Here is an 11,175-nt window from a genome sequence, read left to right on the forward strand (position 1 = left end):
CTTGTCATCGATAAGGGTTAAAGGGATGTCATACATTCATAATATATTTTTGAAAATACCATTTTTATTAATATTTTATCCAAAATATGACACTTGTGATTTTGTTTGTTTGAGTTCCGTATCATATTGATTTTAAAGGAAATTATAAGTTTGATCTCTATATATCGTGTAGTTTTTGTACAAATTGACCCGATTGTATTTGTAAATGTCAATTCCCTTTGTATTTATCGTAATTATATCGGTTTTAACGGCTGTTTAATACTATGTTTTTTTAGTGGATCTGATAATAGGATGGATCTAACCCAATCAAAATCAAAATGTTTGGTATGATATTTAAAAGCCTCTGACTTGATCTGAGTCCTCTAGTATGTCTTTTAATTGGTCAAACTTAAGGTATATATAATTTATTCAACAACTATCAAACAGTCTGTTTTTTACTTGGTCTTATATATGTCATGGAACAAGTCATTAATGAAAATCGGATGACAGTCAAATCATTTTAGTTTATATATAAACTGAAGTTTAAAAAACAAAACTAAATAAAAAATGTTATAAGTGCTTAATGTTCACCCTAACCATTCAAGTACATCAAGTATGTTTCAGAACACCTCATTGTACAAACTGTTCATGGACATCAAGTAAGCTTCAAAACAAGTATTGTACAAATTGTTCATGGACATCAAGTAAGCTTCAAAACAAGTAAATTAATATTGTTTGTTCCTAATATTCTTCCTCCCCAGTGACTCTACCTTTTCCTTCCCGACTTTGGTTAAAAAGGTTGTTCGATATATTGGATTATATCCCTCATGTCTTGTCTTGGTCATAACCAAGTATTATACGATATACCATGGAATCCATTGGAATAAGGTAGGGGCTAGATGTCAACAGTAATACCCCCTTGATGGGGTGAGTGTTTCAAATAGATGATCTTAGAGTTGGCAGTGGGTCGGGTTAGGTTCGAATTCAACTTATTTATTAATTGGGGTGAAGATTTCAACTCAATCCAATCTTTTTTATTTAAATGGATAGATATTTCCAACTCAACCCAACCTTTCAAATAAATGAATTGTCATCGGGTTGACCCGTTTATGTAATTTCCAACCCAACCTATTAAATAAATAGGTTAAACCTATGTTAACACATTTAAAATAAAAAAATAAATAAATTAACTAGCTATTACACCACTTAAATTAGTTCAAAACTTAAATAAACTTTCAAAGTATAATAGAAACACAATCTCAATTCACAAATACAAAAAATTGGTCAAATAACATTAAATATATGTAATTTCGAAATGATTTTGAAAAGTGACGAGTGTTGTCAGCATAAGAAAAAAGATAGGAATTATAATTGCATTTTTTAAAACATAAATAATAATTAAACATTGTAATTTATAAAATTATACTTAGATTAATACATTGTTATATTTAAATAATTATTAAATTAAATATATATTAAAGTTAAATGGATTGGTGGGTTGAAAACGGGTTGACAACATTTACCCAGCCCAACCTATTTAATTAAATGGGTTAGGTGGGTTAGCTATTTATCCTAAATGGCTTGAAAATTTCAACCGAACCTACTAATTTTGGGTTAGTTCGGGTTAGGTTGATGGATTTGGTCGATTTTTGCGAGCTCTAGATGACCTAGCATGTGTATAGTGTGGTTTTAACCGGGGCATACAAGAGGATAGCAAGTCAATGCGAGGAGGAGAAAATACATGGACCTAGGTTACTATACTATCATTATATTTAGCCGTTACATCTTAGATTCATATTATCATCCTACTTTCATCTAGGTGTTCCTTTCATCCAAGAACCATCAAATCAACCAACATCACCTCCACCTTCTAACTTCTTGTCGATAGCCTCATTTAGGCATATCTATACCAGCTCAATCTCCTCCCCTTAATCTTTCAATTACCCGTGACACTCCAAACAATTTTCTAATATTCGTATTCAATATATTATTCAACAAAATCCTACCGCAACTCTTCATTCCTAATACTTCCATCTTCTCATAATCCGTTTTCAACCAACATTCAGATCCATATATCATAGAATTACATTGTAAAAAAAAATGCTTTTGGTTTCAGCAGAACCTTCTTGTCATACAATACTCATATTGTCGTCCTCCACTTTAACCAACTTGCTTTGAAACAATGTGACACATTTACCTCCATGCACCTCCCTTATGGATTAGAGACCTTAAATACTTGAAACTCCCTTATTGATAAATCTTACTCCCTTGTAGTTACATCTATTCCTTCATCATCGTGCTATCGTTGAAATTACATCAAAGATACTTTGTTGTTTTATCGAGTGTCATACGAGCATAATCAAAGTAGGTCAGGTTACCATCGTAACCTAACTATTACATAACAATATACTTATGCAACACCGTTTAACAATCAAGAACTATACAAGTGCTTGTCTTAGGCACAAGAACATAAAACAAATACTAAATTCACGTAAGGAACATTCAAAATCTTAAGCAAGACCAAAAACATGTCATTAGCTTATGTATACACTGCTACACCTACAATACCCATAAATGGATAAAGATGATGAAAAGTTGAAATATATAATCAAAACAAAACATAATTTGATTATCATGTAGACTGTGTTCAATAAAACAATTGTTACAATTCTCAAGACTACAACCCTTTTAACACAAGTCAAAATTGCGAGTGGTTAACAAATCTAAACCTCTCATCCATAATTTCTTCAACTTAATAATGTAGCATTGCCTTTAAGTATCCTTCTTGCACGCCAATGTACTGCAGCAGCACTTTCGGATGTCCCCATCTGCACATAAACCAAGACATGACTTAATCTGGTAAGCTATATATCAGTGTCCTTTTGTACTTACTACAAAAAATAAAATAAACTTTTCCCTCATTTTAACATTATCTCTTTCATATCCTTAAGTTTAGAAAATATTTTTTCTTTTGAATTTTTTTCTACCTTTGACTCCATAGAGTGATAATCTTGCCACAATCTCGCATCTTGATCATATGTTGAAAGTGCAGCTTCATATAATTTTCGGGTTTCTACAAGATTAGCCTTTGCAGCAGTAGATGCAATGTTCATTTCCATTTCAATGCAATTTTTATAAAAAACAAGACCAGGGTGAGGCAATGCAAGAAACCTGCATATTACAAAATGTTCACAAAAAATCACATTATAAAAATTTTTCATTTTTGCTCTTAATCGAGGGTAATAACAAAAAGGATAAAAAGGGTATTCAACAAAAATCGATATTTATTAGTCTATATGAATCTTTAGTGACATACCTTTTGTACATGTCTCTTGCACTCTGAATTCCATTTTTTTGTAGAATAAAGTTTACAATTGTGGAAGAGAGGGAGAAACCATCATCACTTCCACCATCTCTGGTCAAACAACTTACAGAAATATCCACCAGCTTATCAAAATATTGCTTCTGATTTGCAAAATATTTCAACCCCTTCACAATAAAAAACAATAACATAAAAAAATATTCAAACTTTATATTTATGAGTAACTAGAAACAAAATAAAGATGATTAAAAAAATAGTATACCATAAGCCAGAGGCTCTCAGCTTGTGAAACAGCAATTTTTCTAAGAGGGTTTTGCAGGAGATTAAACACAGATAATAAATCATCTTTTGTTGGAGTGTTTATATGTTTCATTTCTATTGAGAGGCGTAAATCCCATAAACGGGCTGCTTTTGAAAGCTCTCCATTGCAAAGTTTTTCTGCTATGTTTCTAGCATCATCTAATCTTCCAAGTTCTAATAGAAAAGATACATTTTGGCATGCAAGATCTTCTGTAATGCACCCCATACTTTGAGCCTTTTCATAGACCATTAGAACATGTGAAACAAGATCTATATCAGAAACCCTGGAACCTTGATGAACAATTGCGTCCATCAAGAATTTGATGTAGAGATCGAACATTGTTGATGATGGTACAATCTTTAAAGCCTCATCATAAACCTACATAAAAAGAATGTGAATCTTGAAGTTATGAAGCTTTTACATTTACCAAAACACTAGAGATTTTTGTTTCAATTATTTGGGGTACCTGAATTGCATTGTGTAAATGATCTTTCTTTACATCTTGTGTGCTATTATGGCCTGCTGCTTCATACTTTGCAAGCCAATCCCAGTATCCTGTTTCTTTCGAAAATTGATTTCTCATGTCAGAAAGTATCTCCTTTTTCATAGTTTCTGAATTTGCCAAATTTGTTGCCTCTAGTATCTCAAGAAATTGTGTTCTCATGGTGAAACTGGATGGTAGTGCGTCCACTGCACATTTGTAAACAGTTTGAAGGATGTTCAAACCTTGTTCACGGAAGACATTGATTTTCTGTTTCAGTTCCTCATTTTGTACATCTAAATCTTTATAATTTTTACTTTCTCCATCAATTGGCATAAATAGCTCTTTGTTTTCGTCTCGCCATTGTTTATCTTCAGGCTCATGGCCATCAGTAACCAATGTTGCAACATCTTCTCCAAGAGCAGACCTACGAGCACTTAACTTATTAAGGTATGTGAGTTCCATTCTGAGATATTCCACCCATAGAGCTTCAGAAGTTGGGCAAGATCTCAAACCACTTTGCATAAGTGCACGAGCAGCTGCAGCATTTAGGTTATGATCAAACTCCCATGAAGCAGCATATATCCAAACTCCAGGTACTTTTGGGTGAAATCTAATCACCTGAGCCAGAACCTGAAAGATGCACAGATATCAAATGGAAAAACAATCAGATTATAACTGAAACTGAAAATCGAACAACCTGAATTGAAATATCAAGTTCGTAGGCACAATTTCATCTTATTTCAAGCAATAATCACAGTTATGAGCAACGAATACAAGCAGAAACAGAACGTAATGAACTGATATGCTACAAGCATTAAAAATCATATACCTTCTTCATATGTCCATTTCTTCTTTGCCTACAAAACTCCAGATACTGAAACCACAGCTCAATGTCTCCTTTAAACCTATTAGTGGCCAACCGATAAATCTCAACGATCCTTGAAATTCCAGAAAAATCAGAAACAGACTGCTTCAGCTTCGGCTTCTTTACAACGCCTTCCCCGTCTTCACTCTTCTTTTCAAGCTCACGCAACATCGCTTTCTTACGGAGGAGACGGAGAGCTTCGAGAGATTTCTCGTAGTCTATGTACGCTAAGTAATCCTGTTTCAGAGGACTTGGACGTTTGAGTCTGTACTCAAACTTCCGGCGTTGCTTGACGATTTCGGCAATTTCACGGCGAGAGAACAGGCCACGGCGCTCAAGGTCGTCGAGCTCATTGACCATACGCTCGAGCTTGTATTGTACTACGTCCGCCATGATTACTGTGTCGGAGAGAGTGAAGAGCAGGTGGCGAAGGGTTTCCGCTCGTTAGGTTATCGACGACGACGGCGGTGTTGATATATTTCCCACCTTACTTATAATTTTTTGATTACTGCTCACTTGGCCCCTAAATGTTTCAACTTTTAAAGTTTGGCCCCAAACATTGTAGTTTTATCTATTTGACCACTCTTTTTAACCTTTAATAGCAACCCGGTCCTTGTTTATATTTCCATATGTTGGGCGGTGATCTATAATGATATTATGATAATTTTTGTATTTTTCTCTGTTTATAACGTTATTGTTTGTATCAACATAAGTAAAATCGTAAAAGTTACACAGAAAAAAAAATATGAAATGTTTATCATATATTATCATACCCTACGAAAGATTTTAATGGTCGAGATACGAAATTCTATAAAAATCCAAAGTCCAAACTTAAAGACATATAAAATATCGCTAGTGTTTTATGACTGAACTCAAACGTGAAGCTTAATACAGATTAGACATCCAAATAGAATGATTTATGATTTTTATAGGTTTTGTGAGAATTAAATGTACTACATGCTTAGATTATCATATCTACCGAAAAAGCATTAATGCATAACTTCGATCCAAATGTAAATTTTACAAGTGAGTTCTTATAAGAATGTCTTAAAAAACAGGAACATTTTAACACTTTCAAAAGGCATATGGGCCTCCGAGAGTCAAGTTTGTATCAACACTAGGTGATTTAGACAAAGAAGCAACAATCGCATCTTCATAGTTCTCCGTATCTTCATTTTCCTGTATTGATTAATGTAACACTTCATGAGTTAATCGGAACCATTAGGTCATACAAAAAGATAATAAAAGAAAGGGAGGTGTATACGTTATCATTTGAGGTGAAACCACTAGCTAGAAAGTCTTTGTCTTTTTCTCCTTCGTGTGTTCCATGATAACTGTTGGGGCTTCCCTAAACATTTCAACCCAAGTACAAATTCAAGTTAAAATGGCATCGAATATCATTATTGGTTTATTTGTTTCTTCATATTAAATGGAATAAGCTTGAGGAATGAGGTGTTAGATATGCATACGTGATGAAACTTGCTCTTAGGAGCATGGACGAGTTGTTGGGAACGACTGAAAATAGAGCGTTCCATTTGGCCCAAAACAATACTTGTCAATTTCTCGGGGTTCAACGCTAGTAAAGGCTCGTCAGCCATTTTCCTACATTATTTCAGTTATAGATATGTCAACTTAGTTATATTCTCTATAATCAATTACTTAACTCAATAGCTAATTAAATTGAAATTAAACAAGCAAAATATATAAATAATTACGTGTTCACGACCGATGTAGAGAAACTGTTGTGCTTATAATATTGCTCATGAGGTTCAAGCCCGATATTGACCGATACGCCATGATAGTTGTTGTAACTTTCAAGTCCTTTTGTTTTTGGAACATCTATCATATTGAAAAAGAACAAACATAATTAATTAATATAAATGTGAATCCTAGTCATACTTAATAATCACTTTAAATGTTTATGTGAAATGATTACAGTTTTAATCATCTATTTTATTAAGGTTATATTGTGCAATTCCAATACTTGTTGGTTAGCATAAATAAACTAACTTATTATATTTAATCGTTTTGATATATAATATTATAAAAATAGCTTATCATAGATTATAAAAGGGTTTATATCATTGTTGTTCACTTAACTTTTTATTTTGTATTCATTTGGTTACTTAAATCTTTTTAAATTTTGAAAGGTCATCAAACTTTTGGTTTTGTGTTCATTTAGTTACTTAATTTTTGGTTTGGTCACTTACCTTTTGGATTTGTGCTCATTTAGACACCTAATTTTTAAAATTGTGTTAATTTAATCACTAAACTTTTAATTTTTTTTTAAAGTTCAGTGACTAAATGAGTACAATTTTAAAAGTTGTGTGAGTAAATGAGCACAAATCCAAAAGTTAAATGACTAAATAAGCACAAAATCAAAAGTTGATGACTTTTCAAATCTTAAAAATAATTAAGTGATCAAATAAATACAAAATCAAAAGTTAAATGAACAAAAATGAATTAAATCCATTATAAATATCTTATAAACTAATTTTTTAATAAGCACGTTCCAAATAACTTATTAATAAGTTAGTTTATATGTTTAAAAAGTAAGGTTAAAATCATTCCAATCATTTGGTTCAATGTTAGAAGCAAACATGGTAGGAACTTGGATAATGACCATCGATTGAAATAGTTGTTTTGATTGTTTTGTTCTATTGGTTTCTCGCTAGTATTAGGGTTTTATTGAAATTGAAATTGAGCTTGAAAAAAGTTTTTAGTATTTGAAAAATATGTGAAACAAAACTAATTATTCAAAGAAAAAAAATTAATTTATATATTATTCAACTTTTTAACCCTTAATGAAAATTTTTTTTTCTTAAAAAATAAGTTAATAGATTCATATTTCTAATGGAACTAAAAATAATTGTCAGGATTATGGATGAAAATTTTGCTAAACCTGATAAATAATAGGTGAGAAATATTATAATATTGGACAGAAATAAGTTTCACATTATAAATTTTAATAATTCAATATATAATATCATTTTTGTGTATTTATATATTTGTTTTTTTAAATATTGCCTAATATACAATTTAATTCCTACCTTTAAGAAACATGATTTGGTAAAACACACACACACATTTAAACAATATTGATATGTACGCATACCTTGTAGAATCACCTCGTTCTTCATGCTCCTATACATCTGTGCTCATTGATAAGCCATATATATGTTTGAGTTTGATGTGTGTACATAGATACATATGTATAAGTATATGTGTGTGTGTGTGTGTGAGAGAGAGAGAGAGAGAGAGAGAGAGAGAGAGAGAGAGAGAGAGAGAGAGAGAGAGAGAGAGAGAGAGAGAGATTAATATATCACCTTATCCAATTCACTTACTACATACTGATTTTTCAAACAGATCATGTATTATTGCAAATTCATCTTTCATGTTTAAATATGCAAGAAATCACCGATATATGGATACACTCGCAAGTATACATGCACAAAATTGTATTTTTATGCTCCTTTCTTCAAAACGTTAACAGCTCAAACTGAATACTATGAGATATACTCCGATTTTTTAAACTTAATGAAGAACTCATGATACACATATGCACATACATGCATGTGTGTGTGAATGTACGTATATGAGATACAATAATTGACCTGAAGATGACTCTTGATATGAGATACAGATAATCCTTTCACATTCATCGTCTGCAAGATCATCTTTGGAGTTGCTCCTATTCCAAAAAACGAAAACAATTTAATGGAATGATGAATGATAGCAATATATACACACATACATATACATAGAGCAAGACATTACTATCTTCGCCTCCAAGTTTTTGAACTGCATTCACAAAGAACTGATGAAGTTCATCTGTCCATTTAAGTCTGGGAACCCTAGACCGATTGTAAGACCGAACAGTTGGCTTCCTTAATTTTGAGGTGTTTTCTGGCACGTAAGTACCATCCATCCTCCGGCAAACAACCATAGATGAACCTTCACGAGAGTCTCCCATGGCTTCAATGAGCAATGGCAACTCTTTTTGAGATCTTTGATCACTCTTTACCCTCTTCATTTCTAACAGAATATGATTAAATCAAATAAAGATCTCTTGATTTATGCAACAAAAAAGATTTCAAAAATCGTGATGAGTGTTGCAATTTGTCCATTTCTCTGCCTTCTAACGTACCATTTTCTTTGAGATAACCCAGCTCAGAGAGTGACATTTGTGTATCATCCGTTTATTATATGGGATTTGAACGGATGGTTTCTAGGTTACAGAAAGATTCCGACCATTTTGTGGTACTATTTTCTTTGTTGAAAGAGTAATCAAGTCAATTGAGTTTTCAATTGTTGTGAATAAAGCTTACTTGTATACAGAATTTTCAGAGGTTTCAGACACTTTCAAATTTGCATTCATGTTGAAGATGAAAATTAACATCATACATGGGTCAGTGTCAAAACATTCCCCTAGAAGCCAGAGCATAAACTGACAAAGGACATTATAGACTTTTCACAACATGGGTATCCTTGATCCTTCTATAAAGATATAGATGTGTGTAACTGAATATCTTAAAAACATACCAGTATATTAAAATGTTGGTCTGGTGCTTGCTTGTTTTTTATTATTTATATCTTAATGACATATATATAGCAGTTTTGCAATTCGCTAATTTGGTAAAATATATAACCACAAGTGACGGAAACTGCCACAAGCTCAAATGTAGCCGACAATTACACGGCTGCAAAAAGCATTAATGGAAGCCAACATATATATTGCGGCCAATACAACGAACCGGGTCTAAGAGAAAACGGATGTCAATATGGAATGAGATCAATATACTTCCTACAAAACAAACATTTATAATGAAACGACAATAATACGACTTATGGAAAGCCTCAAGAACACAATCAAGAAAGAGGTATCCCCAAATATACCACAAATCGACACCACTCCCCATAACGATACACGTATAAGTAGTTAGCCAACCTAGGTGACCAACCAGGGAAAAGTTATGAGGGGCCCCAAAATTTTCAACAAATAAAAAAGAAAATCATAAAAACATAGGCCAAACTCTGAAACGACAAAGAGGAGAGGAAGATGTGATCGATATAGCAAAGAGAATGAGGCAATCATCAAGGAAAATGAATAAATGAATATCTTTGAAGTCATCAAGGCAAATCAAAAAAGTCTTCAAGTACTACCTATTAGTTCTTTAAACCCTATTTTTTAGGGATTTAAGCCATATAAATACATCATTATGTCCCAAACCCTAGCCTCATTACCAGCCACATTGACTCAGAAACCCTAGAATCCTATCATTCTCTATCTCTGTGTGATTTTGACCTTGTGAAGTCTATTTTAGTGGCTAGAAGCTTAGAAGGAGAAAGGAGAAGTTGGGGAATAAGAACTTGAGTAGCTTGAGCTCAAGGATCTGAGATATCATCATCATCATCTAGTACTCATTTTAGGTAAAAAAAAAAAAAAAAAAAAAAAAAAAAAAAAAAAAAAAAAAAACTCACAACTTGCCTCGTGTATGCTTAGATCTATGGTAAAGGTATCTTGGACCTTTTTGGTCCCAAGAATGGATTTTTATGGTCCAAATCCGTTTCTAGGCTTAGGGTTTCCACCCTTAGTACTATATGAGTCCTAAGAACAGAAAAGTTTCCATCTTCAAGGTCTTATTGTGGCCATGCATGAATTTTAGTCATTTCCATGGAAGTTAGTTGTCATATTTCAAGTTTGGGTCCAGTTGGTGGTTTGCAAGCCACCAAGTAATTGACTTTATGGGTTAAGACACTTTAGTGGACTTAGATCTGCATTTCGAGCTTAAGGTCTTAAGGGATTAAGCCTTTTGGAGTTTATGGCTTAATTGGTTAGTACGTTGTGCGTACAAGCCATGCAAGCTGTACGCTTAGCATATAGAGGAGTACGCCCCACGTACTCACTGGATATGGGTTTTCGTCATTTGGGCTCGGTTTGGGCCGATCCTTGGACTTCTTAGCTATTGGGCCTTATTGGGCCATCAGAAATCAGTTATTAGGCTAAGGACATGTTTGGGCTTAAAGGAAGGCCCATTTAAGGAGTTGGGCCTAATTTAGAAAAATAGGCCATAAGTGGGCCATTAGTGGGCTTGGAAAGGCTTTATAGAATTGTACCATTGATGTTATGGAATTGCGCCTATGTAACACCCCGTTCTTAAAATGTTTAATTGTGAGTCCCTGAGATTTAAGAGGAAGGGTAATTCTGGTCCTTTTTCGAGAAA

At 33.1% G+C, this 11,175-nt stretch overlaps 2 protein-coding genes across 2 annotated transcripts; both read right to left on the bottom strand.

The window, feature by feature from the left end:
* Nucleotides 1-2,471: 2,471 nt before the first annotated feature.
* Nucleotides 2,472-5,425, bottom strand: LOC145005494 (U3 small nucleolar RNA-associated-like protein). The gene is made up of 6 exons (XM_078964580.1): nt 4,916-5,425; nt 4,069-4,716; nt 3,564-3,980; nt 3,296-3,468; nt 2,967-3,150; nt 2,472-2,807 (listed from the first exon to the last, which is right to left on the bottom strand). Exons 1-6 carry the CDS (start codon nt 5,342-5,344, stop codon nt 2,727-2,729), a joined length of 1,932 nt encoding a protein of 643 aa, XP_078820706.1. The 5' UTR covers nt 5,345-5,425; the 3' UTR covers nt 2,472-2,726.
* A 532-nt stretch (nt 5,426-5,957) lies between these two features.
* On the bottom strand, nt 5,958-9,075 carry LOC145006460 (uncharacterized). The gene is made up of 7 exons (XM_078965544.1): nt 8,729-9,075; nt 8,566-8,642; nt 8,067-8,103; nt 6,667-6,790; nt 6,421-6,553; nt 6,216-6,299; nt 5,958-6,130 (listed from the first exon to the last, which is right to left on the bottom strand). Exons 1-7 carry the CDS (start codon nt 8,982-8,984, stop codon nt 6,026-6,028), a joined length of 816 nt encoding a protein of 271 aa, XP_078821670.1. The 5' UTR covers nt 8,985-9,075; the 3' UTR covers nt 5,958-6,025.
* Between the last annotated feature and the right edge of the window lie 2,100 nt (nt 9,076-11,175).

Source organism: Lactuca saligna, chromosome 7 (assembly GCF_052625555.1).
Source record: "Lactuca saligna cultivar CGN05327 chromosome 7, ASM5262555v1, whole genome shotgun sequence".
NCBI lineage: Eukaryota > Viridiplantae > Streptophyta > Magnoliopsida > Asterales > Asteraceae > Lactuca > Lactuca saligna.

What these genes read in the sequence shown, in the direction of transcription:
- LOC145005494 (XM_078964580.1), bottom strand. Translation starts at nt 5,344, where the DNA reads ATGGCGGACGTAGTACAATACAAGCTCGAGCGTATGGTCAATGAGCTC. An exon ending in GAAATGGACATATGAAGAAG is followed by an intron (nt 4,717 to 4,915) that starts GTATATGATTTT and finishes TGCATCTTTCAG; the next exon opens with GTTCTGGCTCAGGTGATTAG. An exon ending in CTGAGAGCCTCTGGCTTATG is followed by an intron (nt 3,469 to 3,563) that starts GTATACTATTTT and finishes TTTATTGTGAAG; the next exon opens with GGGTTGAAATATTTTGCAAA.
- LOC145006460 (XM_078965544.1), bottom strand. Translation starts at nt 8,984, where the DNA reads ATGAAGAGGGTAAAGAGTGATCAAAGATCTCAAAAAGAGTTGCCATTG. An exon ending in TCTACATCGGTCGTGAACAC is followed by an intron (nt 6,554 to 6,666) that starts GTAATTATTTAT and finishes GAAATAATGTAG; the next exon opens with GAAAATGGCTGACGAGCCTT. An exon ending in GTTTCACCTCAAATGATAAC is followed by an intron (nt 6,131 to 6,215) that starts GTATACACCTCC and finishes TAATCAATACAG; the next exon opens with GAAAATGAAGATACGGAGAA.